Genomic DNA, 27,874 nt, shown 5'->3' with positions numbered 1-27,874 from the left:
AAGCAGGGGAGGCAGAGTTGACGGTAGGGTCAGGAAGCGCACAAACGGTGCGGGATCGAGAGCAGGGCTAATAAAGGACGGTCGCGAGGGCGACGAAAAGGTTTTCGTCGAGATTGGGGTATTGTAACAAAAGACGCAAAAACAGCATCGCGAGATTGGGCAGCTGTACGGCCGCGGGAGAGGGCTTGGGAGAGCGGGAGGAATTGGCTCTGGATCTTACCCTTAATGGTCTCGTGGACAATGTCGGACATTTTGACGGTAGGTGAAGAGAAGTGTCGTCGAAAACGAGATCCGGTCGGTGTTGGAGGGGGTTGAGGTACGAATTGACAATGACAGTGACGAGAGGAAGAAACAGTAGCAAAGCTAGGGGGAAGTGGACGGTTCCGTCCTTTTAAAGCAGGCGAGGCCGAACAGCGTTTTACACGCTGTTGGAGTCGCAGTAGTTGCAGGAGCGACCGTGGCGCACATGCACTCATGCTCTCAGTAACACCTGCTTTTCTTGCTCTTTTTTAAAAGTGGGGGGAGTGACGAAAGAGGGGGGTGTTGAGCCAAACGAACAACACAAAGTGAGGAAGGAGAGAGGTGACGGGAAGATTTTTTCGCGCTTTTTTTGCTTGTGTTGTTTGTGCTCCTGCTCAATTCGCCCCAGTGCAGCCTCTAATACGGCGGGCGGCCCCTATCGATGGTCACTCTCTTCCCTACTCACAATGAAGTCACTCCTTTCTTCTTTAGGCGCTAATACAGTTGGCAAGATGTGAAAAAATTGTACCCGGCGCAGGCGACTGTAGATTCCTTGGCCTGACCCATTTTGTGGTTGCCTCCTTGCCTTTTGCTGTTATGAAGCAAGTGGCCGAATCAGGCAAGTACACACGACCCTGCATCCTGTCTCCTGCCATCTTCTTCACCATCGTCCCTGCCGCACCATGAAGACAGAAGAAAAAGAGGGGACTCGTAAGCAGTTTCCGTTTTCAGTATTTACTTACGACGGAAATCTCGTAACTTGACAGTGAAATTATGTGTTTTCATTTCGTGATACTTTACATTCTCTAGGAACATCGACAGTCCGTCTCGAAGCAGCAGGCCCTCTTCGATGCAGACAGGGGCATCAAAGGGCAGCTGGGTAAAAAAGCAGAGGAACATATGCGAGCAGCTGAAGCTCGGGCGAACAATCTCTGAGAGGACGACAAATGAGACACGAGAAATAGGAACTTTGAACAAACGACGAAAACGGTGGGGTATAATCGATTGTTTACATCTCTATCCGTGGAAATTTAGGAAATAATATGACAGACGGGGAAAGCGGAGAGAGTCAGGTAAGTGAGGAATCTGAAAGAGACGGAGTCGAAGCTCATCATCTCGTATAATATACATTCTAGGACAAAGGAAAAATAACGAAAGTAAAGGGAAAAGAAAAAGAAACAATTGGGTATATCCGCCGCTGTGTTTGCTATCTTATCTTGTGGTGTGTTTGGGCTTTGTTTTTGGTGATTTTTGTTTTCGATTTTGTTCGATTTGGTGTTCGTCTTCTCTTAATTTGCAAGGGTTGCTGCTTTCGTTTGCCGCTGGCGTTTGGTTTGAAACTTGAACATGCTGAATTCCAAAAGAAAAGAAAAGCGCAGCTTGGCATCATGACTTCGTCAGGTTGAAGGATACCTTCGTCACCCGTCCGCATTCTGCCCTGTCGGCCCCATCTTGGATCCAATAAAGGCACCGACGGCAGCGACGACACCAGCAGCAATGTTGGGACTCGCGGACCGAGTGTTGGCCATAGACGACGAAACAGACGAAGCAGGCATCAGGAAGCTCTGATCGATCCGTGCAATCCACTCCATCTTGTCGCGCTCGCTGCGTGCCGCAAACAGCCATGTGTTGTCCGTCCCGTAGATGGCAAACACGCCTGCCTGCAGCCGGTCGCTGAGCCGCTGGAGGCCAGGGCGGCGCTTGGCGCCGACATGGCCGACGCTGCCACCGCTGCCGGTCCAGATGGTTGAGATCATCCGGCCCGACGACGTCCTCCGGTGGCCAGCCCGGTACGGGGTCGTGCTCTTGGAGGCCGGTGTTGGTGGAAGTGACGGTGGTGGCGAGGTCAGGCCGTTGCTGCCATTGGTACCGTTGTTGCCGTCAGTGCCGTTCGTGCCGGTCGTGCCGTTCGTACCGCTCGTACCGTTCGTTCCGTTTGTACGGTGACTCTCCGCTTCGCTGGCGCTCTCGTCGCCGTTGCTGCTGCCGCCGTTGGTGTACCCGCCGTTCTGCTCCGACTGGCTTTCGTCCTGTGAGTAGTCGTGATGGTCCTGAATGTCGAAGCCGTTGTGGCGGTAGTCCGGATGGCGGCTCTCCAGCAGGCCCAGGATACCGGGCTCACTCTCGACTCGGGCGTTGCGCAGGCTGACGAGACCAACTTCGTCACCATCCGTGACGTTGTGGATGTGCAGGTACGGCCGGCGCAGTTCCACGAAGCGCTTGATCCACCGCGTGGCGTCATTACTCGGTACCAGGAGATAGCCGCCCTTCATGACTTTGGGGTTCTTGGGCACGCGGATCACGGTGGTAACGAGACTGGGTGGCTCGGCCGAATCCGATGTCACACCGTTGACGGGTGGCGCCGTATTCTCAGGGGCCAGGAGCTGCGCCAGCGGGTCTGGGTACTTCTTCCACAGCTTGAGGCTCTTGTGCAGCACACGCTCTTCCTCGTCCGTGTAACTAGATGCAGGCGGACCTGGGACCTCAGGCTCGGCTCCCGCCTGAGTACGGTGCTCCTCCAGTGCTTTGTCCTCTTCGTCGGCGGCCACGGTTTCGGTACCCGTAGTGGGCGTTTCACCCGGCTCTACTTCGTTGGACTCCGCAAAGGGCTCGGTCGAGGGCTCCGCCCTTGGTGTAGCAACCTCGTCGTCGGCCCCTGGTTCGATTTCTGGAACAGCCTCGAGGGCGGCTTCTGGTGCCGGTTCAGCCGGCGCGGCTAGAATCTGCGAAGCGTCCGGCGTATCCCGAAGCAGTTCCTCGATTGATTCCATCTCGCCGTTCCGTTCCCGGGCCGCTTCGTCAACCGCGACATCGTCGCTGGTATCGGCGCTGTGGATCCCACTTTCCGCAAGCAGGCGTGCCTCGTGCTCGGGCGTGAACTTGGGCGCCGGGAGGCCGATGCGCTTGAGTGCGTTCTGTGCCGCGCCAATCTCCAGGATGCGCTGTCGCTTCTTGCGTCCGCTGATGTAGTCGCTCACGAGCGTGACACCGCGGGGCGCCCACGCACCCAGATTCTCTTCGCCCTTGACATAGTCGTGCTGGCTGTTCATCCGCCAAAGGTCACCCACACGCTTGATCGGTGCCGGTCGCGTGGCAATCGTGAACATGGCCGTCGAGGAGCGCACAAACCGGACAGACTGCCAGAGCGTCGAGAGCATCGACGGCTGCCGCACAAACGACCGCGAAAGGATCTGGCAGCAAAAGGTGGCCGAGAACTTCATGGGCTCGGCGAGCTTTTCCGACGTGATGTCCCACCACACCGTCATCTGTACGCGGAACTTGTCGGCCGTCACGCGGTCCATCAGAGCCGAGTTGTGCTGGCTCGAGTCCCATTGGCCGGTCAGTGTGATGCTGCGCGTGCCGTTGGCGTTGTTGCGGAAGGACGGTGCCGACGACAGCTTGAGTGTCACGTCTGGCGGCGGCACACTGTTGGGGTCCGGCTGCTTGCCCGATGCATCCAGAAGCTGAATCTTACCGACGCGCAGCGCGCTCACACCGTCCCACGGCAGCATGTCGCCCGAGCTGTGTGACACGTTGATGGCAATGCGCCGCTGGATGCCTTGATGCAACTGGAACGTGCCCGGATCCAGCTCGTTCAGCTGTGCTACCTCCACCGGCACGTAGGCGCCTTCCTCGTTCATTTCGAGAATCTGGATGCGGGAGAGGACGTCATGGCGCTCTTCGGTAAAGAAGTGCGATTCAGCGATCCGCGCAGCCTGCGGGCCGCTCTCACGAGTCGGTAGCGCCGCGTCACGCATGTCGTCCCAGCTAAGGAGCTTGTCCAGGTGCATGGACGACACCTTGGCAAAGACGGCGACACGCAGCGTGGCGTCCTGCGGGCCGGCAATGGGAACGCTCATGCTGTGCACGCTCTCAAACCGGATGGGGTCCTCGTCGAAATCATCGATCATCTGCGTCGTCGTGATGCCGTCGTCTTCCGAAATGCCGGGGATGAACAGTTGTGCGTGGACCTCGGTGCCCTCACGCTCGGGGAAACCAATCATCTCGTGCATCACAACGTTGAACTTGAGCATGCTGGGCGGTGCCCGGGCACTCGATGGCTCCAGCGCCAGCTTCATGATGCCGATTGCATGGCCTGTGTAGGGCGAGATAACGTCGAGCGAAAAGTCCTGGACCCGAGACTCAAAAACAGTCTTGAGCGGCACATCCACATCACCTATGAGAGTGTACGCGGGCATGTGGCTTTCAATAAATGGACTGGCCATGTCAACGGGGTCGCCGTACTCCGGTTGGTCGAGGAACTGGTGGAGGAGGCGCATCTGCCGGATGCGCTCATACAGCTTCTCCAAGCTCCACAGGCGCACCACGTTGTACTTGTAGTCGATTAAGCGCACGCCGACGCAGGGCTTCTGGGCCTGCTCGAGCGCAGGATCTTCGCCCTCCTCCAAATCGTTCAAGACCATGTCGTAAGAGGAAAAGATGGAATGGCCGACATCGACGACGGCGAACTGGAAGAAGACGTTCTCGCCCAGTTCGTGGCTCATGATTTGGGCCTCCTTCAGAGTGGCCGCATGTTGAAGCACTTCCTCGGCCATCTGCACGTAGTGGCGGCTGCGCCAGTGTTTGGTCACCTTCTTGGCCAGTTCGATCTCTTCCGGCGACAGCTTCGGCTTGGCCTTGGGCCGTTTCAACGGGTCCATCTTCTCCATCTTCTCCTCAAACTGTTGTCGCTGCACGTCGAGTTGCTTTTGCATTTCGACTTTGAGAGTCTGCAGAGCATCCACCATGCGCTCCTTTTCCTTCTTGATCTCTTCGACCTCGACGTTGGCGGCCTCGGCCGTTTTGAGCTGGTCCTGGTACTCCTCCTTCTGCTTCTCAAGCTGGATCTGGAGCTCTTCACGGACTTCGCGCAGCTTGTCGTCCACCTCGCCCTGCTTGGGCGTCGATGGCATGGTGAGAGCAGTATCGAGAGAGAAGTTGTCAATCGTTCCCGTAGACATGTACTTTTCACGGATCGGATACGACGACATGGATTCCATGTCTTCGTCTCCTTCGCGGCCTGTTGTCACACGCTCCGCACGCGCCCGCTGGACCTCCTCGAAGAGGGTGTTGAGCTCGTCGTCCGTCAAGCTGGCAACGTTGCGGTCGGTGCCCAGAATCGCACCAGCAGCCTCGCGGCGCGCAAATGACCAGTCCGAGTCGCGGCCGCTACGCGAGAATGGTGCAGGCGATTCTGGTCGGCTGTCGCTGAACCCTCCAAAGTCAGAACCAGCCTTACTGATCGACCGGTCGTGCCCGTGGCCCATACCGCGTGGGCTCGGCGATGGGGACATGCGGTCTAGACTCTGGAGTTGGCTCGCTGTGATGGACTGCCGCAGCAGGCTCTGGCCCTGCTCCGCGCGTATTTCAGCCCGCTCGGCACGCGCCTCCATGGGATGGTTGAAACGGAAAATATGAAAGTCGCCGAGGATAACGCGGTACCCCGAGTGCAGCTGCTTCGGTTCGGTGATGCGCTTTCCGTTGACCATGACAGCAGCGTCCGGCATGGGAACCACTGTGACCGTGCCGTCCGGTGCATTTTCAAACGTACAGTGATCTTGTAAGATACGAGAGCCGTTCAGTTGGATGTTGGCTTGGTGCTCGGTTGGCGAATCCACGTTACCAACGGTGGTGGTGCCTGGCTTCAGGTTGTACACCAAGCACTCAGCGAGCAATGGGTCGTCGGATAAGTTGACCAAATGGGGCATCTTCTTGGGTGTGCTGAGTCCGATAAATCCCTTCTCGATGCTGATGCCGAGCTCTTCGAGTGCCGCCTCACGCTCCTTGTGAATCTCCTCGGTCTTGGCGAGCTTCTGCTCCCATGTTTGGTTCAGGTCCGTGAGCAGCTTCTCGCTTTGGCTGAGCTGTTCGGCGATCTCTGCTTTGGACACGCGTTTTACGGTACCGTCTGCTTGCGTGATGCTGACGAGCTGTTTTTCCAAGGGCGTGCCTTCCGCATAGACCTCGTCGGGCGGCACATTCGCACCGCCGGCACCTCCTGGGCCGCCGCCACCGAGTTTGCTTCGAAGCAGTGCCAGCTCCTCCTTCAGCTCGCGGATCATCCGCGCGTTGGCGTCCTCGTTGATGACGGCGTGGTTCTTGATACGTTTGGCTGAGTCGGCATAGCGGAGCGTACTCAGTGTCTCGTCGTAGTTGATATCGGCGGGACTGATGGCAGCAATCATGGCTGTCATACTGTTGCCACCAAGCGAGTCCTTGAGCAGCCACGTCAGGACACTGTCTCGGTAGGGCACTTGTGTCGATGCGCCGCCCTTCTTCTTCTTGCCTGTCGAGAGGTCGGCCAGGGCAGCAATGACACGGCCGAGGGTCGACAGAGAGCGATTGATCTCGGCACCTTCTTTTAGCCGCGCGCCCGTGGCACCCGTGGACGTGGCTCTCTCGGAGCCGGCCAGATCCACTAGACTGATCTTGGCGACCTTCTCCATCTCCATCTTGGTCTCGACGTCAAACTTCTTCTGGGTCAGCATCAGAGTGAACACGGCGTGACTTCGACTCGAGGTTTCGTTCATGTTCGTCGCAGCCACCGTCCGTGCCTTGTTGCCCTCGTCCATGAGGTGCTCAATCTCCTGAAAGCTTCCGACGACAAGCTTGGCCAAATCTTCGACGTAGGGGCCCGTGGACGGATGCTCGCGGACCTTGAGGTTGCCCTTTGTGGCCGGGTTCAATAAATCGCGGACGCGCTCGTTGTAAATTTCGAGGTAGGACACTTCGACGGTGCACTTCAGGTTCGGGTCGGACTGCATCTCTCCGATCCGCTTGAACATGTCCTGGCAAATCTGGGGGATGATGCCGATCTCTTTGCCGTAGCCCATCATTGAATAGGACTTGCCCGAACCGGTCTGGCCGTAGGCAAAGATACAGTTGTTGTAGCCCTGGAAGGCATTGTCGAGCAGCGGCAGGCCGAGATCTTCGTGCAAGTTCGATTGGCCGGCGTAGTTGGGGTCGTCTTTGTTGAAACTCCAGTACGATCGGTCAAAGGCGAAGACTTTCTGTGACGTATCTTTGTTTCCTTTTGCAGGCCCGGCGTGGTCTGGTGGTGGTGTGAGAACCGTCTGGTTGTCGCGCATTTCCACAATGCACGCGGCATTGCGATCCATTTCTGTGGAAGAAAACAGTCAGGTCAGTACGGATCGGAACAGATGTGCGCAGTGCATCAGGAAATCAAACCAAAGGAGCGGCATACCTCGTCCATTGAAAGGACGCACGCGGACCACGACCTTGATGTTCCCGCCGGCGCCGGCGGGAGCACCTGGAGCCATGATGGGCGAGTTGTGTGTGCTTTCCGGGGTGTGGAAGGAGTGTAGCTGTCAGGTTGTGTCTGCCAGGTGAAAAAGGAGCGTAAGTCACCGGCCAGTCGTGACTATGTGGTCAGCGGTGTGCGGCGAGTTGGAACCCCACTAATAATCTGACTGCGCCCTCAAAGGTCTTGTTTCGCGTCGCCACTGGTCTCCTCGTCACACAAAATGAACAAGAAAACGGGTGCCGCCGCTACACGTCAACAAGAGCGTGCAGTGGGCAGTCCCGGCACGGTAGAAGAGCAGGCAACAGCTGGTGGCTGCAGCACATGTCTCTCTGGCGCGGTGGCCAACGCCGCGTCGGAGCGCAAAGTACGGGTCGGGGCGCAGAAAAGGGCGTTGCGGGTCGCGAGTGGATAATATGCGGAAATATCGGGCACACTCAGTCACGGCGGTCGTCGCTGAAAGTCGCGGTGCGCGCAAATCGTCGGTCCGATCGGGTATTCACTCGTGCACGGCTTGGGGGACTCGGCGCATGAACACGGCACCGCTGCAAAATGGATGAACACCGGCCGTTCTCCCCACCGTGTTTACCAAGGTGCCAAGCCGTCCCAGTCGCGTCGCAAACAGATCCTGCACCAGATTCTCGTCGTCTTCACGTTTGTCGGCGCCGGGATAAATCGCGAGTGGCTTTCGAGGTTCGTCGTTGTGGAAAATGTTGAGAAACGAGACTCCAAAATGGAGAGATGAAAGGACACGCAGGCGGTATGCAGGCACCGCCCCTAAAAGTGCGTGCCCCCCTTTAGGTCGTTATCCGGTCGTGAATTCGTTGCGTTGGACGTCGTCTACTTTGGTCGCGTTTTGGTCGCGCAAGTGAGGATGCAGAGCCGTAAGGAAAAGAAACAAAAAGGAGAGGATGACCAAGGAAGAACGTCGCAGGTGTCAAGAAATGCGCAAACCAGTAATTCATAGAATGCACAAGGAAGGCAGACGAGTGTGGCTGCAAATTAGCACCAAAATTGGTTGGACAGGCAGGTGCGGCCCCAACCCCAAAATGACGAGTGCCCCGTGCCTTCCCGCGTCAACAAAGTAAATCGATTTATTTTCTATTGAGGGCTCGACGCGGTGCGCGCCTGCCGTTTCTCAAATGTTGGGCGCGCGTGTTTGGAAAGGTGTGGGTGGGAAATAGAAGGAACGAAGGGCAGAAAGAAAGAGTGGAGTAAGGGGAAGAGGGGACGAGGCAGCCTTTGCTATGACCCCATTGGCTGGGGCTCAACAGGCTTCGTCATACCAGTGCCAGGAGATTACCTGCCAGGGGCCAGAAAACAGTCACCGTCCCGCCTGAGTCTTTTCCAACGGGGAACAAGGACAACCAAGTATTACGTGCAGACTGATGGACGCCACCTTTCTGGCACCTGTCTACAACTGCTTCGATGTATTTACTAAACTCGGTTGTAACCACAATCGCAAATGTTGCTTGTGCATTGTGTATCCAACCAAACCAGGGTTTATTTCAAGTGACGCTTTGGGTTCAGGTTTTCAAACGTTTAATCACTTTGATTTCTGCCTAATCCGTCTCTCAGTGACTCCAGGCGCACGGGACTGCAAGCATAAACCACTTTGATTGCCTCGTTTCTTTTGGCCAGGGTGCTTTTGTCTTGTCAAAAATCGTGTTTGATGAGCTTCTTTTGGTAATACATCAATCTGCAGTATAATGTAGGGGAATTGGTCTCAAACGTCCATGGTATTGAAACAAAATGAAACAATTTTGGAAGGGTAAAATAGAAGAGAACAGTCGGGTGGAAAAGCAGTATAGGCCTTTGGGTCATAAAAACATCTGTAGACATGTAAATTCGTCATCAAAATAAGGCGACAAAGGAAACATTGCAAAAAGGCCACGCTGTAAGGAAAGGCGCAACCGTCATCTTTTAAAAGTTCCAAAAGTCGCTGGCCTGCGTGGCCTTGTTCGGCTTCTTGCCCGGTACTGCGGGCGCGGCCTCGTCATCCTCGCCGCCAAAGCTCCAGCTGCGGCCCGACTTCTTGCCACCCATGCCGTCGCCGCCGACCTGGATGCCGCGCTGGTCGCCAGCCTTTCCGGACACGTGGGTGCCAGGAATCGAGACATTCTCCTTCTGTGCGTCTTCCGCATCGTCAAACTCCGCGCCCCAGTGCGACTCCATCATCTGTACCGCCTTCTTGCGGTCGTCGCTGATACCGGCCGGCTCAGCAGCGTCACTGGCCGCAGGCTGCTCATCCGCCATAACGAAATGGGCCTCAAAAATCTTGGAACGGTCCTTGAGGTTGGTGATGTTGCCCAGCGCGCGAGCCGGGGCAGGTGTTGGTGCCGTTCCGTCCTCCTTGTAGAGGTTGTTCTTGTACAGACCCAGGCCGTCGTTTTGACCTGCGCCACGCGGCTTACCAGTCGCCCGGGGCTCGCCAGACGGTTCCCCATCATCCTGGAATTCAAAGTGTGTCTCGGCGTCGCGGCGGGGCTTCAGCTGCGCAGGTTTCCGAGAGGCAGCCGAGGGCGTCTCGGGGAAGTCGTCGTTCTCGATACCAAAGTGGCGCACTTCCTGGCCACGTGTCACCCGGGAAGGCGGCTTCTGCGGCGTCGCGAAATCCTCAAAGGACCACTGGCTGTTGTGCTTCGTTCTAGGGAGCGCATCGAAAGCCGTGCCGGCCTTGGGGGCATCCTGCGGGTCGGAACCGTCGGCGAAATCGAAGTGGTCGTAGCGCTTGGGGTTGGGCCGGTAGAAGCGCTGACCCTCGGGGGAGTTGGCATCGAGAGCAGCAGCGGCAGCCTCGTCGGCCTCAAACAGGCGCACGGGCTGGTAGTTCTTGCTCGAGCCGGCCTTGGGCGCGATCGCCTTTGTTGGTGACTGCGACCGCGCGCGGCTCCCAACGCTACGTCCTCTGCTCGGTGAATCGCCCGCAGGATCGCCCTCTTCCTCCTCGCCATCCTCGTCGCCCAGAATATCGGCGAAAGACCGCTGGTGCGGGCGGCGGCCAGCGTAGGGAGACACAACGGCATTAGCGGCGGTCTCCTCGTCTGGCGGGTTGTCGTTGAGAATGTCAGTCACGTCGCGCTGCTTAGGTCGCACACCCGCGTAAGGCGATACGACGGCAGCAGGCAGCGTCTCCATCTGTTCCCGCGACGCGAAGAGCTCCAAGGAGGCGTGAGGATCACGAAGAGCAGAGTTTCCGCGTGGCCGAACAGGCAGATCGGTATTGGCGCCAGCCGCGGCCGCGCTCTCCTGGCTGCCGCTGTTGGCAGCGATAGCCGAGGCGATCGTCTTAACCTGCTCGGTGCCATCGCTGATGGGCCAGTTGCGTCCGGACTTGCCAATCACATCAATCTGCTTCAGCAGTGCGCCCTGGTCCCAGGACTGGCGGATTTGTGAAATCTTGCCTTGAGCATCGAATGAAACAAAGTGGGTCTATCGCACGAGACAAGCAAAATCTCCGGTTAGCATTTCAGATGCATCGTACAGGCGGACGAGCCTGTAGGCACATTCAAAGATTCCAAAGGGAGGGGTCGCCGAAAAGCATGTAGCCGCGGGTTTTTCTGGTCACGTACAACTGGCAAATACACCTTGCGGTCAGACAAGAAGTTGTCGTCCAGTCGTGGCAGATAAGGTCCACCACTGGTGATGAACTCCAGAGCAGTGTCGATCTCGAGGGCCAGACCGTTTGCCGACTCCACGGAGCTCAGAACGGCCTCCTTGTTCTTCTTGAGCTGCTTGCGCAGAGTGGCAAAGTGCTTGATGATCTCGGTGCTGCCGTGGATAGAGGTGGATGTGGTTATGTAGTACAAGGACGCGTCGGCTGTCAGGTTGGCCGAGTTCGGGGCACCCAGGAACTGCTGGTACACAGTTTGGAGAGCCATGGTGAAGAAGACACGCGTAGGTGAGCGAATTTGGAGCGGCTTGTGAGAGTGAGGTAGCTGAGAGGGAAAACTCTAGTAGAGGTCGAAAATATCGAAATGCGACAGCAATCGGGATTTGTAAGTAGTGAGCGAGGTTCAAGAAAAGAAGGAAACAACGAGGCAGGACTCGTCTGGTAGTTTATATTGTGGAAGGTCCGAAGTTTGAACGGCAGACAAGGGACTAATCAGGAAGGAACAAGGGAACCAAAACAAAATGTAACGAGTTGTAGGAAAAGGAAGAATGGAAGGAAAAAAGAGCAGAGAAAGAGCGACAGGGGACGAAAGAGGAAAATATGAAGGAAGGACGGGGGCCAAGACTGGCAACAGCTGCGTGTGCGCTAAGCAAGGGGGCATGTGGTGTCGTCTGTGAGTCTCCGCGATAAACAAGAATACGGAGGAAGGTGCGGAGGCTGATCTGTGTTTGTTTTGTTGACCGTTTGTTGTTACAGGCCAGGCTACTGTGAAGGGAAGGAGGGGTCATGTCAAGGGACAGAGCCCCTGCCCCTTTAAAACGGCGCCTCGCACTTGCCCTTTTCAAAGTATTTTGTATCCTTGGGACGTGTCATCCTTTCAGACGTGTTTTTGCCTCGCTGAGTCGCGTCTTTTTCCCATACCCTCTCTCTTCTTCTAGTCGACGAAACATGCATGGGTGTGGATTCTGTGCAATAAGAGCAGGCATGTACATGCATGTGGTGCCTGCATAAGCTCAGCCCATACAGGGACACTAGCCAGAGCGGCTTGTTTACATGACAACCTCTCATTCCTTCGCGAGAGCCGGCCACATGCAGACAGCACAAGAAAGCAAAATCGATCGCCCTCTGCTAAATGCTCGGCGACGGCAAAAGACGCATCACGCTCCAAGCAAGGACGACCAGACGGTCTGTCATAAGGCAGATCCATCAGGCCAGGCAACTGCATATCGGACTGCGCGATTTGGCACGGTCTCGGCCTCATTTTGGCAAAAGAGAAGAGGCGACGTGCGCGACTGCTTTGCTAGGCTCCCTGACAAGCTGCCCTCCGGCTCCTTTTGCCGGCGAATTACCATCTCGTTTCTCGATCTCGCCGTCCTTTCTTTCTGCCTTCTAGATGCCACCTTCCTGGTAGATCGACCACCAGGATCGAAAGCACATCGAACAATTCAAGCAACAATGTCCTGACGAAAGTCTTATGCGGCAGCATTATTGCCCAGGGGTGTCAGCCCCAGTGTTGCTTTTTCGTGGAAAGGGAAAGGCCTTAAAAACGGAAACGGTTCTTCTTTAACGGCCAGGATGGCGATACTGCCCCTCTTCCAATACCACATCCCCCTCTTTTTTGGGCGTCACTTCTTGAATCCTTGTTGAAGAGAAGGGGGAAAGGCCTGAATAGGCCAAGGTCTGTGTTTCAGTTTTGTGCGGCGGAGCACGGCGAGCACGTCCCTGCTGAATAGGGGAAAAGCACGTTTCAAAAATTCGGCCCACACCGATCTTTGGCGACCGGTCCGCCCAGTGACAGCTCTAGCCCTGTCGTCCTCTACATATACACGTATGCATGACTCTGCAAGAAGGATTTTTGTCTTTCTTGGAGAGCTAGAAGTTGAGAAACGATAAATAGATCGCAAGTTTCCCTACCTATTTACATTTACCTATTTTCTACACCATAGGCAATCGCAAGAAGCCTCAATCCAACAGACACGGTCATCCTTTGAAATCCGCATCCGTTCAGGCCCTCGATCAGTGCATGTTGTACAGAACGAGTTGAGGTGCCTCGGCAGAGTTTCCATGCACACGCAACGATTGTTCTTTCCGAAAGGGCCATCAGAATTCCTTGCCTCCAAATACAGTGCAACAGGACTCAATGAGTTGAGCCACGCCGTGCTTGCTCCTGCCCCGTGCTACAATCGCATGCCGTTTTAAAGTTGTCTTTGGGTTTGGACACGGTAGAAGAACATATACGGATTGTGTGTGCTTCTCTGAATATTTCGTGGTGGAGCACAGTCTACTTCGGTCCCCGAGGCGGAAACAAGTAAGTCGTTAAGCCTCGCTTCAACACAACGATGTGTACAATGTTGCAACCAGCCCATTATCGGTTTGTCTCTCCCGCCTATGCGCACGCTGAAATGAGTTGAATTCAGTTCAAGTCCCCAGCTAGGGCAGGACAATAGCTTCAGCACACGCTTCGTACTATTGTGACAGCATGTTTGCGAATAAAGGATCGATGAACATATTGACACTACTAACCTGCAAGCATTTCAGATACGCAACCCGCATAGCTCTTTATGCATCGTCAGTTACGGCATATAATTCTTGACAGCTACTTTGGCTAGTTCGTAAAGCAGATTGCACTTTATCAGAGGGAAGTAGTCGAGTGCTGTAGTTGTAAGTACGGTATTGGCCCACGTTTTCAAGCTACCTTGAACATCGCTTCGTAGAACACAGACAGGAAGTCAATGTGCTCCTCTTCGCGATGTATCTACTGTAGGTTGTTGAGCTTTGTAGCCTTGAGGAGCTCGGTCCTACGAGCCTGGCCATTGCATATATGGAAGGGTGAAGTCAATAGTAATGCTCGAACCCAGTTTGAGAGCCGCCGCGTGAAAATGACGTAACCAGCACCGAGGCTTTCATGCTCTGCTTTGCAGGCTGACAGCAGGACGTCACTCCAAGTCATCTACCCCTGCCCCGTCCGTGTCGCTTCCTTCTGCGGCTGGGTTATTCTCGTGTTCTCTGATAAATTTTATCATTTCTTTTCAAAAATAACTAAATCGTGGATCTAACGAGATTTTTTTTTTAAAAAAAGACAAAAAAACTTAGCAACCTAACACAATAGATGCTGCCCCATTTTGATTTCCATTGGGTGAATCTCACAGAGGTGTTTAACCTCCATAGTCATGGAATGTAAGCTGTGATTGCTCATTGAGGTTGGACAACAGCTGTTTGCCCTCGCATATTGCCTTATTAGACGAAACAAAAGTGACTGTGAAATGGGCCCATGATGGCATGCTGTGCCTACCCCACCAAGATGCCGAGTGCCAGCCCTGCCTCGCTATTGTTTTGGTAGTCGCGCAAGCCTCTCCCGATAACTAGCGCCTTCTTCTAGGTACTCATATTTCGAGAAAGGCATTCTGTTTCCTAGTCCACATGTCAAATGGCCCTGTCTGCTCTTCCGCCTGCATCCTCCTGCATGTTCCGACGGCCAGGTAAAGTAAAATGAAGCGTAATACGGAGCGTTTGTCTCTGCTCCACAGGAGCAGACCCGAACCGAAGGCGGTTTTGATTGCTCACCTGCTCGTGTCATTCTCCCATCGTTACCGTGAAGGAAACTGTCGTTTGCGTATTTTATCGTCAGTCTTTTTTCTTTGGCTTCCGGTTTTGCATCATTTTGCGGTCCGTTGCTCTTGCCCGTATTCGGCAGACGGTAACTGTCAGCGGCCAGGTTCGGCACTACCTTGTCTGGGCGTTGTATTTTGTCATCAACCGCGGGACCCACGTGAGAGAGCGAGCGCGGGAAACTAGAAACCAAGGAAGGCCCGGCGAAGAAGGCCGCTCCGGCCCAACAGCTGGTTTTCACCGTTCGTTCGTCTACTACTTGCATCCTCTCTCGGCAGTCCAAGGCGAAGCTGCAGCAGTTTGGATCAACATTCTCCTTTCATCGCCTGTTCACCGTGAAAACTACCCTCTAGTTTCCGCGTGGTGGTGCTAGGACTGGGCCTCCGCTTTCCCTTTCGGCCTGTTCCCACTGAACCTCTCGCTTTTTAGTCCGCTTTCGCTTCCACCTACTTCTTCCTTGGCTGGCGTTCTTTGCTCATTCTCTCCTTCCCACTTCTTTTCACTGCGCTCTTTCTCTGTTTTCTTTCTCCAAAGCTTCTTCGCATCGCGCCTTCCCCAAAGAGCAATCTGCCGCGCCGTCAGCGATTTTTTGGTGCAAGTACATTTTATTTCTGATTTTTTTTCCCGCTCCACACCAAACGTCCTTCAGCTTCCCCCTCTTTTGCCCCAATCAGTTTCCGCCGGCAGTAACATTGTTTCGACCCACGAACCCGAAGCTCCTGCTCCCCAACGCCACAAACACCGCCTCCACGCACAACGCAGGGATTTCCGACAGCGAGAAGAGCTTGAAACAAGAGCTACAACCCGCGCAGCGTACGAACACACACGCCGTCCAGAGCGGCGGGACGCATCGGCTCCTTCCCGCCGCTTCCTCCTTCGACCCGACTTCACGGACGGCGACGGAGCAGCTCTTGGTGGTGGCGGGTACCCCGGGATAGGTCTCATCTTTGTTGCTGTTCCTGTGATAAGGGAGAGTCTGTGAAGCGACCGTTGGACCGCACCGATGTCGGGGCATGTGCCGAGAGGCCGTGCTGCCGAGGAGAATAGGATTCATGATGCCAATGTGAGCGGTGGAGGTCGGAGCGACAACGACACCAACAGCAGCAGCAATAGCAGCCGTAATAGCAGCACCGCGACAGCGAGCTTCACCGCATCGCCGCCGCCAATACCGCCGACCTCACGAGCCTTGTTGGACAGCACCGGAACCCCTGCCAAGCGGAGCGATGGAGATGTGAGGCCAGCCCGTGCGACAGCGAGCACCGCAACGCCTTCGACACCCGCGCCGACGGCGATCTCATCCACTCCGATTCCCTCCGATACCGTTCCACCCGTCTTGGAACCGATCACTGCTGCGCCCGCGTCTCCAGATGCTCCTTCTTCCTCTGACCCGTCGACTACACATCCGGCATCGCATCCGTTTGCGGAGCGCTTCCTGCCTTCGCATGTCGACGCTTCTCACGTTATCTCCTCCGCCGCACCCACGTCATTACCAATCGAGCTTCCCGCCATCCGCGCCGAGAATGTCCCGACACCACCCGCCTCATCCCCTACCTCCGAATCTCTGCCCTCGTCTGCCACGACACCCCCGTCGTACACGCCGGGCAACCCAACCTCTGCATACGCAGCCAATTTGCACCTGCTGACGCCCTTCCAGCGTTGGACGCTCCGCGCATCGGAATCGCAGTTCAATGCTCTGGCCGGCGCCGTGGGTGGGTTTACGTCGGGCGTGTTTACGTGCCCGCTCGACGTGATCAAGACGAAGCTGCAGGCGCAGGGTGGATTTGCAGCCATGCACCGCCAAGCCACTGCCACAGGGGCAGCCGCAGCAGCCGCCGGCCAGAGCCATCACAGACTATACAATGGCCTGGTCGGCACCGCACGGGTCATCTGGCGCGACGAGGGTGTCCGTGGCCTGTACCGCGGCCTGGGTCCCATTATCATGGGATACCTGCCCACCTGGGCCGTGTGGTTTACCGTTTACAACAAGAGCAAGAGCGTTATGAGCGAGCGGTACCACATTGAAAACACCTTTGTGATCAACTTTTGGTCATCCGTCGTGGCCGGCGCGAGCAGCACGATTGTGACGAACCCGATCTGGGTGATCAAGACGCGGCTCATGTCACAGATGCCGCGCGGCCCGCCAGGCACCGTCGCCCCCGCCACAGGCGGCACGCCGACCTCCCGCCCCACGATCTCGACGCCCTGGCACTACCGGTCGACGCTCGACGCCGCGCGCAAAATGTACACGACCGAGGGCGTGCTCTCGTTCTACTCCGGCCTGACCCCCGCGCTGCTGGGCCTGACGCACGTCGCCGTGCAGTTTCCTGCCTACGAGTACTTCAAGACCCAGTTCACCGGGCGGGGCATGGGCGAGTCGCCGAGCGAGGGCGAGGCGCCCGCGCACTGGCTGGGCATCTTGTCTGCCACGATCCTGTCCAAGGTCCTGGCCAGCAGCCTGACGTACCCGCATGAAGTGATCCGGACACGGCTTCAGACGCAACGACGGCAGGCCACCAAGGCGGCCGCACAGACCGGTGGCGGTGCAGCAGGCGCACAGGATGCGCCACGCTACCGGGGCATCGTGACGACGTTTCGGACGATCCTGCAGGAAGAAGGATGGCGGGCATTCTATGCCGGGATGGGCACCAACATGATGCGCGCAGTGCCTGCAGCGACGGTGACGATGCTGACGTATGAGTACGTCATGCGGTCGCTTAAGCGGACACGGCAAGACGCACGGCACACCGTCGAGGGCCGTTAAAAGGTGGCATGACGAAAAAGAAATAGAACTGTGATTTTTTCGCAAAGTTTCGCCTTTTGCTTTCTTTGCCGTCTCCTTTGCGGCTGTTGTGCTTTGCATCTGCATTGCCTTTCCTAGAGTCCTCTTCTGCATCTTTTTCACATCATCTCCGGATGGATTGATGATACCGTGTACTATGTCTACACTGGGCGGGCTACTCGTGTTTCTATCTTGTCATGTATTTATTCATTTGGTTTTTCTGCTCATCTTTGTTTTTTTGTTCACATCTGCGAGCCGAGTAACGGAACGATGGCCACAGTCGTTTTATGCCGTCATGTTTTCACCAAGTCTCATCTTTCTAGCACCATAGACGCAAACGATTGCGAATCAAACGACTCGAGAAATGCAAGCACGTAATGCAGTCTCTTTTCTTATCTTTTGTGTACTGGGGGTTTTGATGATCTCCCCGTGTTTCGTGGGTGTATCTAGATATTTGTCTCTTCAACGCTCATAACTCATGCTCCGGTCTGCCAAATGCTCCCCCTATCCGTCGCCCACTACTTCGTGATCCTGTCCCTAGTTCTTCTCGTCGCCATCGTCAACGTCTGGAGGCGCATACGGGTGGATCAGCATGTCGCTAAACTTTTCCAGCTTCTCCTTGCCGCGCACCTCCTCGACGAGCAGCGGCATCTTGACCACGTTGAAGTCGTCGTACAGCTCCTCGATCTGGTCGAGGTACTTTTTCTGCATGCGCCGGCGCGCGCCGCACTGCTCGCAGGCCGACCCTTTGCGGGGGTAGAGCAGCTGGTTGACGACGATGCAGTGGGTGTCGATCTGGTAGCTGGCGAGCTCCTGGATCATGCGCTCGGTCTCGTAGAGCGACAAGAACTCGGGGATGCACACGCAGACAAACGTGGTGAGCGCGTCGTCCTTGAACTGGGTGTTGACCTCGGAAATGGTCTGGCGCAGCGACTCGAGCTGGGCAATCATGCCCGAGAGGCTCTGGCCGTTGGGCAGGGCGCCGCCGCCGCCGGCACCGCCCGCGCCCATGAGGCCGTTGAGGAGGGGCCCGTACTGCTCGGACAGCTGGCTGATCTTGGCCAGGGCCTTTTCGAGGACGGTGGGGAACTGCAGGAAGCGCAGCGTGTGGCCCGTGGGGGCGGTGTCAAAGACAATCGTCTCGTACGACAGCGACTTGACCTGCTTCAGGACCTCGGCAAAGGACATGGCCTCGTCGATGCCGGGGATGGACAGGGCCAGGTCCTGGACCATGGAGTTCATGCCGGCCGCCGCGCCGCCGCCGCCGCCGCCACTGCCATCCTCGTTCATGCCGGCCAGCATGTCCTGCAGACCCGCGCTCGGGTCAATCTCCATGGCGCTGAGGTTGGTGAATCCGTCAATCAGGCGGGCGTCCTTGCCAAACTTTTGCGCAAAGGCGTCGGACAGGTTGTGTGCGGGGTCCGTGGAGATGAGCAGGACGCTGCGGCGGACCTTGGCGAGCTGGATGGCGAGGGAGCACGAGGTGGTGGTCTTGCCGACACCGCCCTTGCCGCCGACAAAGATCCAGCGGAGGGAGCGTTGGTCGAGGATGGACTGGAGCGTAGGCTCCATGACGTCGTCGTCGTCGAGGTTGACCACGGCAGCCATTCTGGGAGATGTGGGGGGGTTGTTGATGGGTACAAGGTGGTGGACGTGTCGGAAGGAGGGTTTTGAAGCTTTAAGGCGCCGAAGAAAAACTTGTACAGCGCGTGTATCGTCGTGTTGAGCTGTGGATGGAGGATCGAAGTCATGAACGTGAAGCTCGACAGGACACGGATTTTGGTGGGGACAGTTTTGGTGACGGTCTCGGTCGCCACTGCCCATCGAAGCGGCTAGAACCGCAGAGCAAAAAAACAACGAGCAATGGCTAAGGAGGGGGAAGTTGCGATCCACCACAAGCACTAACACAAAGCTGCCGTTACCAAACAGATTATGTTCGCCAAGGCGTCCATTATCTGGATGTTTAATTTGGGAAACAAGAAATCTTACGAGAGCTTATGTTTTTTCTTAAATTTTCTTATATTTGAGAAGCTCCCTTTGAGCCATGAAAACAGAAGCTGGGGTGTTGTCAGAATGCTGAAGAGTCCGAGGCGTTGGTAGAACCATTACGTAGTTTAGGAAGCTGCGCTGAAGATTGGCGGCACAGCCAATAGCGCGACGTCACCGCCCATGCTTTCTGCCGCACCTTCCTCTGCCGCCACCTATCCGTCCGCGCCACGGAGAACACTTTCTTCAATAACGTCGGCATTACTTTACAACACGGACAGTAGCGTTGGCTCTTTCGACATCCACAGCGTATCACAATGGCGCCGACGGAAATAAGCAACCCGCGCCGCATTCTGGCGGTGGCACTGGCGGAGTCTCAAGAGCATCTCGCGCGAGTCATCAAAGGTAGGTCGTGATGAACAAACAGGGCTGTTGATAGCTGAGTGATTCTTACAGTTCATTGTTTAGACCTCACCGGCGAATACCCCGCGGCATCGGCCGGTACAGGCGCTCTGGCGGGCACGACACAGGAGCTGGCGATACAGACGGCGTACTACAACGCGCAGGTGCCCATCTGGCTGGACCTCATTGGGCAGACACCGGCGGAGGCAGAGGCAGAGGCAGAGGACGCAAAGGACAATCCAAAGGAGGAAGAAGACAAACCTGACGAGACGAACGACGCGGTGAAGGAGCCAGAGGACGGCCCGACGACGACAGACAAAAACGCCTCGAAAGACGACACCTCGGAAGACCCGTCGACACCGGAACAATGGGCTGATGCGTTCCTGGCCGACGAGGCGCGCGAAGTGCGGGAGGCCCTGGGCGGCGTGGTGGTGGTGGTCGACGTGCAGCAACCGTCGGCCTTTGCACGGCAGCGCGACCTCGTCAAGCACGTCGCAAGGCTCGTGCAACGTCTTGGGCCCGTCGTGGATGTGAGCTTGCAAGAGGAAGACGAAGATCAAGAAGAGATGTTGGCGGACTTTGAAGGTGTCGGCATCGTGGTAGGCGTGTCACAGAAGCCCATCGACGAGGAGACAATGGAGGTGTGGGACGACGCATGTCTGGTTGCCGGGTTGGAGTTTGTCGCCGTGGCCCCGGGCCAAGAGGCTACCAACGAGTTTGGTGGTAGGTCTTTTTTCCTTTTTTTTTCCCTTCTTCTTCTCTCTTTTTTTTCGTCCTTACAACAGACACTGACAATGTAGAAAAAACCGGCATTCCGAGACTACTCGAGGCGCTGGAGGCCAACGACTGGGAACTGGTCGGCGATGGCGAGGGCGACGAGAACGACCTGTTCGGTTCGTTCCAGGACGTCCGACTGCCCGGTACAGCGTCGGACGACGAGATCAACTTTGACGACCCGGAGAGCGTTGATTTCGGCTTCGACCGCGACGACTTTGCAGGGCTGCGGCAGGCCATCTGGCAACAACAAACGGCGGAGCTGGACGACGACGACGAAGAAGACAAGGACCAGGCGGCCATTATGGAGAGCATGATACAGCGGTTGCAGGCAGCACGGCTGCAGTCGGAACTGCTCACGCCGGCCCAGCGGCGCGCCATGGCGGCGCGTGTTGTGGGCGACGTCATGAGGGAGATATGACCGACATGAGAGCTCAGGACACAAAAATTAAGTCGATATTATGTACGCTATAGACAGACAGGACAGGATACAAGCCTCCCTCCAATGGCCTACAATCTGGAATCCACCTCGTCGTGCGGCTTCCACTCGTCGCCGCCCAGAACCAAGTGGTCGTAGCTGACCATGACGTGCACCGGCTGCACGATGAAATTCTTGTCGTCGCCATCGGCGGCCGCCGCCAGGTCCGGGTCCGTTGCGACGCTGATCCAGTCGTCCAGGCTGTCGACCCAGAACTCGGCCACGCCGTCGTAGTCGAGCACGGGCAGCCCAAACGTGGCCGCCTGTTTGCGGTTCTCGGCCGTGATGTGCTGCTGGTTGTAGCGACGGACCTTTTCGCGGAACGTCTTGCTGCGCAGGGCCGGCGCGACGTGGTTGTTGGCCCAGTAGGCGGAAAAGAACTCTTGGGAGACGTCGGGCAGCTTCTTGATGAACATGGTGATTTTGACGTACTTGCCGGCACCAGACGGCGCCGGGCCTTGGAGAGGAAGAGGCATGTCGAGAGAGAGGAGGTAAGAAGTGGTTGATGCTTTGTGAGAGGTGAATGGGAGCGACCAACGTAAATAATCCCTCGTTTATTTATATTTTCTTTTGCATTAATCTCACGTATTCTTCGCTTACCTTCGCTTACCTCATTCCTGAAACTGTTTATAATGTAAGCAATCCTGGCGTTGGTTTCTTCCTCGAGCACGACAAACAGTCTTTCGAGTACTTCCCACGAGTCTACATGCAACACTGCAACAGATGGTCGGGAACTCGGGATAAGACACTCCGGGAAGGGCAGGACGCTGGTCTGATCCTGAAAGGCAGAAGGCTAGACGTTGTTGGTGTTTCCGGGCGGATCTTCCTGACGCGTTTAATGGATGGCAAGCAAAGGCCAGGAGACATACCAGGAGAGATCATCAGAAACCGCCAAAGGCGCTCCCAACCGCGTAAAGCTATCCCCGACCACCGAGCGCGCACGAGAGAAGAAAGCGGGGATGGCGCTGGGGCGTTCTGGGGCAGGCTGGTGCTAGCTGCTTGGAAGGTCAGCTCTGAAGGGTTTTGGTGGCTTTCATGGAGATGCATTTCCGTCGAGCGAGGGGGTTCGTTTATTGGCGTTGCGCTTCCCCGTCTTTGGCCCTCTTTGGTTGTCCGACTCTCTTGATCGGCGCAAGTAAACAGGAAATGTAATTACGATATAAGTATCCTTGGCATGCTCGCAATGTCCATAGGTTGGGGAAGAGGTTGACACCTCGACTTGACAACTCGTGACATCACCACCTTGAAACCATCTCATGCGACACGACATACACACACCATACAGCGCTCAACAGCCCCCCCATGGATACAGGCGACATCAAGGGCCCCGGCCTGCTCTTTGTGCAGTCGCGCATCACCCGGCCCGATATCATGACCGAGGACGCCTTCATGCACTGGTACGACACCGACCACATTGCCGAGGTCATCGAGACCACCGGCGTCGACTCGGCCATTCGCTGGAAGCACGACCAGCTCGCCACAGCCCCGCTGCCCTACCTGTCCATCTACCCGCTCGAGGACATTGCCTTTCTGCGCACCGACGAGTTCAAGGCCATCCGCGTCACCAGCGACTTGCTGCCCGGCTCCAAGCTGTGCTACGATCTGGCCTCGTTTGACGTCGGCTACTACAACATTGTCCAGGTCGCCGACCCGACGGCCAACGGCACCAACGGCACCAAAGGCAAGGGATTGGCCAAGTCGCTGGTGGCCGAGCAGATCGAGACGTCGGATGCTGCCGGCCTCCATGCGTGGTACAAGACGGCCTACCTGCCCGCCCTGGCCGCCAGGCTGCCGGGCTACCTGCGCACGACCCGCTACGAGCTCAAGTATGCGCGGTCCAACGACCAGTCGCGGCGCTTCAAGGGCCTGTCGTCGACGGACGCACCGCCGCCCACGCGGCCGACATGGCTGGCCATTCACGAGTTCTCGACCGATGCCGGCGCGCGCGAGGCCGACTTGCAGGCCGTACAGGCCTCGGCGTCCGGGTTCGACGCTGTCAAGGCTGCCGCCAAGGTTTGGCAGTCGGACCTGTACCACTTTGCCAAGAGCCACGGCAAGGGCGAGCTCTTCCACGGCCGGGAGTTTTAGTCGGGGACGATTCCAAGGGGTAGAATAGAATGTACCGCAACAGTTTGAATATGACATCAATTTCTTCATACTGAGATCGTCTTTGTGATATTTGCCATATGGTGTGTTCCGTCTCGCGCGTATTGAGATGCAAAGCCTCAAGGGCCACCCATCTGCCAGCGCATCGGTTACGCATCCTTGGGTGCGTCCGGCTGCTTGCTCCAGTGCGCGCCCTGCACCTCCGGCAGCGCCGTCAAGTTGCCAAAGATCTTCGCCAGCACCGGGAACTCCTTCTCCAGGTCCACGCCCCACCGTTCCACCGCGTTCTGGATCGCCGGCACCAGACACACGTCCGCCAGCGTCACCGTGTCGCCCACCGAGTATTTGCCAGGCGGCCCGCCGTTCGCGCCCCCTGCCGTCACAAGCGTCTCGTACGCCCGCAGCTCTCTGACGCTCCAGTCGTACGCCCACTTGGTCTTCTGGTCGCCGTCGGCACCCAGGTCGTTGCCCAGCTTCTCGAGCGTGTGGTTCGCTTGCCGCGGCTGCAGATCCGCCACAACAATCTCGACGAGGCTGCGCACACGTGCGCGGTCGGCGGGGTTCTTGGGCAGCAGCGGCACGGCATTGTCCGGGAAGGCTTCCTCGAGAAACTCGAGAGCGGCCACCGACTGCGTAATGTAGACGGGCGTGCCGCCGCCGGATCCCTCGATTTCGGCTGCCAGCGTCGGCAGCGACTGGTTCGGGTTGATGGCGGTGTACGCGGCGCCGCGGTGCTCCTTGTTGAAAAAGTCGACAACCACAGTCGTGTGCTCAATCTTTTTGAGCGCCAGTGCGATCCGCAGCCGCGTGGTGCACGACGACCTGTAGTAACCGTACAGCGTGAGCTTCGTCATGTTGATTGATGGTGTTGGCGTTCGGAGACGGGTGATGTTCTAGAAGATCACGGTGACTGGAAACGATGACCTTTGAAGCTGTGGAAATATATGGAAATGGGAAATGGGAAAAGGGTCGAGTGGCTCGGAAGACAGCGGGGGAAGCCAGAGAGGATGCTCTTTCCAAAAGCAGCCGGATCGGCTTTCTTGCCGTTGCCGTTGATGCGAAGGAAGGCGCATCTCACTGACGCAACCCAGTCAAGGCAGTTGCGCTAACACACCCCGCGATAGCACACGCCCAATGACACCATCCAGCATTGCAAGGGCGCACTAACGGTAGCGGGGCCGCATGTGCTTGTGGCTCTCATGGTGGGAGCTCATATGGCAAGTGCGAACCAGTCGAGCCGAAATATGTCGTGTTGACTCATTTGTATGGTGGCATCGCATGATATTAACATGTGCTGCTCGCGAAATGACAATGGAGGGAGCCGTGCCGAAACTGTGAGCGAGAAAATCGACGAGGAACGAGCGAGGGATGTCCCGGGCCTCAACCGGCGGAGCCGAAGTCGCTTTGAATGATAGGATGGACAAGGTTGTACTTGTTTTCCGGCATTTTATTTGCCAACGTTTTTGTCCTCTGCATTCAAAGATTCAAAATAAAGAAGAAGACAAAGAAAGAAGCTGCCGATACATGAGGCGAAATGTGACGAGAATTTAGTTTATACATAACAATTCACATTTCGAGACACGACAAGATCGGATCCAAAGACTACTTTATTTAAATATATGATATATACAAGCCGCTCTTCATGGCAGCCACCACAAACTCTTATATGTTATACCGGAACCCGGGATGGTCGTCGCCCAGGTTCGCCACGTCCTCGGGCCGTCGGTCCAGCCGGTACGCCCGCTGACCGAGTTGTCGTCGCCGGTTCTCCACCCACATGAAATACGCCAGAGCCGTTGCCGCGGCGGCACCAATCCACAAGAACCCGAGTGCCACGCCGTAGCCCGTCACATACGTCGGGCTTTCTTCTCGCCGGTAGATGGTGGACGCCACGACGCCTGCCATGTTGCCCAGCGCGCTCTGGACGCCGACACCGAACGCGCGTTTCCAGCGGCCGGCCAGGTTCTCGACGAGCCAGCCATAGGCCAGCGGCAGCGCCGCATAGCCGCCGATGCTAATCAGGAACGAGGCGCCGTACTTGGCCTCGCGGTTCATCCACGTCTCGTCGAGCAGCATGCAGTAGCCAATGGTGGCGACAATGGTGGCGGCCATGATGAGGGCGTAGCGTAGGCGCAGGCGGTCGGCGAGCCAGGACACAGCGACCATGAAGACGGCGGCGACAGCGTAGACGGGCAGGGTGTGGATCTTGACGTCGCGTGCCTTGTAGCCAAAGTCGTGCAGGATGCTGGGCATGAACATGGACGTGCTGTAGGCCGTGGTGCCCGTGCCGACGGCGACGAGGGCGCCGAGCCAGATCTTGTAGTCGGCGAGGGAGCGCAGGACAGCACGGCGGTCGAGGCGGTCCATGGTAAACGTGTCAACCGTAGACCCAGACCCGACCGCTGACCCGCTACCACGGTCTTCGGCCACGCGCTGCTGGACGAGACGCCGTTCTTCGGCCGAGAGGTAGCGGCAGCGGTTGGGCTCGTCGACGACAAGGAAACAGGCTACCAGGCCGATGGCAGCCGTCACCGACCCCTCGACAATAAAAACCCAACGCCATCCCTTGAAGCCGTTGGGCGCAATGCTGCTCACAACGTCGGTGGTGCTGTTTTTCGGGCTGACGGTCTGGGCGCCTGCGATGCCCTTGCCGATGGCGTAGGCCATGAGCGGACCAAAGGCGGACGCAGCAACGTGGCCGCAGAAGAGAAGGCTCAGACGCGTCTGGTACTCGCGGCGTGTGTAGTACAGGGACGTGATGTAAATCACACCTGGCTGGAGGCCGGCCTCGAAAATGCCGAGCACAAACCGCACAGCGACGAGCCCGTGGTACGTCTGGACGAAACCGGCGCACAAGTTGGCGACGCCCCAGCAAACCGTCATGGCGCCGAGGTACCAGGACGGACGCCGGCTTCTGCAGAGCAGGAGGCTACTGGGGACCCCGAAGATGACGAGTGCCGCAAAACAGATCTGCATGAAGGGCGTGTTAGTGGCCGTTCCTTCACTTTTCGTCCTGTACATGGGGAACCCGGTAGACACACATAATAAGCAATGTTGTACTTTTGTACTGTGAGTGAGAGGTCCCCCATGAGGCCCATGGCCTTTGCATTGCTCATGCTGATGCGGTCGAGCGTCGAAACCAGAAAGACAACCAGGAAGATGGGTAGGATGCAGAGGTCGAGCTTCCAGACAAGCCGTCGCTCAGCTTTCCGGCTCAAGGCTGATAAATGTGACGTTTGACAGTGTTGCTGTTGTGATGGTGACAGTAAGGGTGGCTCGCTGCCGAAGGATCTATCACGTCGTGCCGACTTCGGCTCGTGTTCCGTTTCGGGGGCGATGGCGTCCACTGCTGCAATGGATGCCCGGTCGGACACCGTCTCGATGATGGCTTCCATGCCAGGCTGCTGCCGTCGTCCGTGTGGCCGAAACGCCATCGTGGCAGGTTGGGTGGGCGTGATGTTTATGCTCTTGTTTTGCGACACCTCAATGGCCAAGTGTGCGGTCCCATGTTGAACCTTGTGCGGCGTTCAAGGCTTGAAAAGGTCGAGGGTTAGGGTTTTGGCAAAGGTGGATGGGAAAGGGATGTTATTTCAGTCTGGGCATGGGATTCCAAGGGATAGATTCCGGCAGGGTCCTTTTGTCAACCAATACAACAGTGGAAGCCAAGACATAGTGAAATCATCGTGGGGCAGCACAGAAGCCAAGAGGATGGAGATGGCGCAACAGGCTAAATATCGACAGTCAGGACAAGCGATAATTAAATCTCAGGGACCACCGACTGGGGGGAAGCCCTGACAAAGTACATGGCGAAGTAATTCAGAACAATACGTCAGGGACCTTGCCCAGGCAGAGGCATCCACTGGGATAGGTGACTACCGCAGGGCGGACAACGGAAGTCGGAAGACGAACAGGCGGAAAACCGAATAGGGGCTCCTGTAGTTAATTAAGACGAATGAGACGGTGGGCGAGGTGAAGGGCGACATCAATTAATCTCGCTGTCCTAACGGCGCATCGTCTGCCGTCTTTCTCACGATCTCACATGGAAGTTCGGCACAGCGACTGGTGGGGATGCCGCGCGGTTCATTGGAGACGAGAGTGAGGCAAATGGGGTCTTCCGGTCTTTGCAGGACCCACGATACAAAGCCCAACTCATACACAGCGGCCTGTTGGCTACTACTTTATCAACACCAAGTCGGGGAAGGAACATGATTGTGCGAATGTGAAGCGTAGGAACGGAAAGAGCAAAGGACGTGTCACCTGCCGCACGGACTGCCCGAGAAGAGCCACGCGACTGGCTGCACGAAATGCCTCCTCCGTATAGCACTATATTTTGACGGTATTCAACGACTCGAGTTTGTTCTGAGGTCCCTCTGTATATATACGCATGCTCGGCTGTTCCTGCCAGGCGCTGTCTGCCTCACCAGCCGTGATCAATTTAGAAAAGGGAGGGATGCACCATTTACTGCTCGAAACAGCACAACACCGCAAATTGAGTGACCCCTTTATACGGCTATTCATGCAGTTGTGTTGGCTCTTCGTGTTAGCCGAGTAGCAGAAAGCAATATGGGCCAAGTTGTTGTGCCAGAAGGGACACGGAGACGGAGGTTGAGGCAGAGCACACCAGTA

The 27,874-nt window shown here is 56.7% G+C and overlaps 10 protein-coding genes across 10 annotated transcripts; 4 read left to right on the top strand and 6 right to left on the bottom strand.

Moving 5' to 3' along the window:
• Positions 1-29: 29 nt before the first annotated feature.
• Positions 30-251, bottom strand: SPSK_06812 (uncharacterized protein; the record flags this gene model as incomplete). The annotated part of the gene is made up of 1 exon (XM_016733504.1): positions 30-251. One exon carries the CDS (start codon positions 249-251, stop codon positions 30-32), a length of 222 nt encoding a protein of 73 aa, XP_016591854.1.
• A 1,407-nt stretch (positions 252-1,658) lies between these two features.
• On the bottom strand, positions 1,659-7,520 carry SPSK_05809 (kinesin group protein; the record flags this gene model as incomplete). Its single annotated transcript, XM_016732520.1, has 2 exons — positions 1,659-7,360; positions 7,445-7,520. 2 exons carry the CDS (start codon positions 7,518-7,520, stop codon positions 1,659-1,661), a joined length of 5,778 nt encoding a protein of 1,925 aa, XP_016591853.1.
• A 204-nt stretch (positions 7,521-7,724) lies between these two features.
• SPSK_06687 (uncharacterized protein) lies at positions 7,725-8,246 on the top strand (the record flags this gene model as incomplete). Its single annotated transcript, XM_016733388.1, has 2 exons — positions 7,725-7,868; positions 7,965-8,246. The coding sequence occupies 2 exons, from the start codon at positions 7,725-7,727 to the stop codon at positions 8,244-8,246; spliced, it is 426 nt and encodes a 141-aa protein (XP_016591852.1).
• Positions 8,247-9,424: 1,178 nt separating this feature from the next.
• On the bottom strand, positions 9,425-11,382 carry SPSK_06071 (uncharacterized protein; the record flags this gene model as incomplete). Its single annotated transcript, XM_016732779.1, has 2 exons — positions 9,425-10,933; positions 11,074-11,382. 2 exons carry the CDS (start codon positions 11,380-11,382, stop codon positions 9,425-9,427), a joined length of 1,818 nt encoding a protein of 605 aa, XP_016591851.1.
• Positions 11,383-15,726: 4,344 nt separating this feature from the next.
• On the top strand, positions 15,727-17,484 carry SPSK_06152 (solute carrier family 25 (mitochondrial folate transporter), member 32; the record flags this gene model as incomplete). The annotated part of the gene is made up of 1 exon (XM_016732859.1): positions 15,727-17,484. One exon carries the CDS (start codon positions 15,727-15,729, stop codon positions 17,482-17,484), a length of 1,758 nt encoding a protein of 585 aa, XP_016591850.1.
• Positions 17,485-18,039: 555 nt separating this feature from the next.
• Positions 18,040-19,110, bottom strand: SPSK_06429 (arsenite-transporting ATPase; the record flags this gene model as incomplete). Its single annotated transcript, XM_016733135.1, has 1 exon — positions 18,040-19,110. The coding sequence occupies one exon, from the start codon at positions 19,108-19,110 to the stop codon at positions 18,040-18,042; it is 1,071 nt and encodes a 356-aa protein (XP_016591849.1).
• Positions 19,111-19,805: 695 nt separating this feature from the next.
• Positions 19,806-22,268, top strand: SPSK_05970 (uncharacterized protein; the record flags this gene model as incomplete). The annotated part of the gene is made up of 5 exons (XM_016732678.1): positions 19,806-19,893; positions 19,957-20,613; positions 20,676-21,058; positions 21,139-21,633; positions 21,822-22,268. The coding sequence occupies 5 exons, from the start codon at positions 19,806-19,808 to the stop codon at positions 22,266-22,268; spliced, it is 2,070 nt and encodes a 689-aa protein (XP_016591848.1).
• Positions 22,269-22,444: 176 nt separating this feature from the next.
• Positions 22,445-23,230, top strand: SPSK_06565 (uncharacterized protein; the record flags this gene model as incomplete). The annotated part of the gene is made up of 1 exon (XM_016733267.1): positions 22,445-23,230. One exon carries the CDS (start codon positions 22,445-22,447, stop codon positions 23,228-23,230), a length of 786 nt encoding a protein of 261 aa, XP_016591847.1.
• A 167-nt stretch (positions 23,231-23,397) lies between these two features.
• Positions 23,398-24,102, bottom strand: SPSK_06604 (maleylacetoacetate isomerase; the record flags this gene model as incomplete). The annotated part of the gene is made up of 1 exon (XM_016733306.1): positions 23,398-24,102. The coding sequence occupies one exon, from the start codon at positions 24,100-24,102 to the stop codon at positions 23,398-23,400; it is 705 nt and encodes a 234-aa protein (XP_016591846.1).
• An 808-nt stretch (positions 24,103-24,910) lies between these two features.
• On the bottom strand, positions 24,911-26,682 carry SPSK_06143 (MFS transporter; the record flags this gene model as incomplete). Its single annotated transcript, XM_016732850.1, has 2 exons — positions 24,911-26,218; positions 26,290-26,682. 2 exons carry the CDS (start codon positions 26,680-26,682, stop codon positions 24,911-24,913), a joined length of 1,701 nt encoding a protein of 566 aa, XP_016591845.1.
• Positions 26,683-27,874: the final 1,192 nt, after the last annotated feature.

The sequence above is a fragment of the Sporothrix schenckii genome, assembly GCF_000961545.1.
Source record: "Sporothrix schenckii 1099-18 chromosome Unknown Cont38, whole genome shotgun sequence".
In the NCBI taxonomy this organism is placed as follows: Eukaryota; Fungi; Ascomycota; class Sordariomycetes; order Ophiostomatales; family Ophiostomataceae; genus Sporothrix; species Sporothrix schenckii.
The sequence above is the reverse complement of the archived record's forward strand: the minus strand, read 5'-3'. Positions and strand labels throughout refer to the sequence as shown.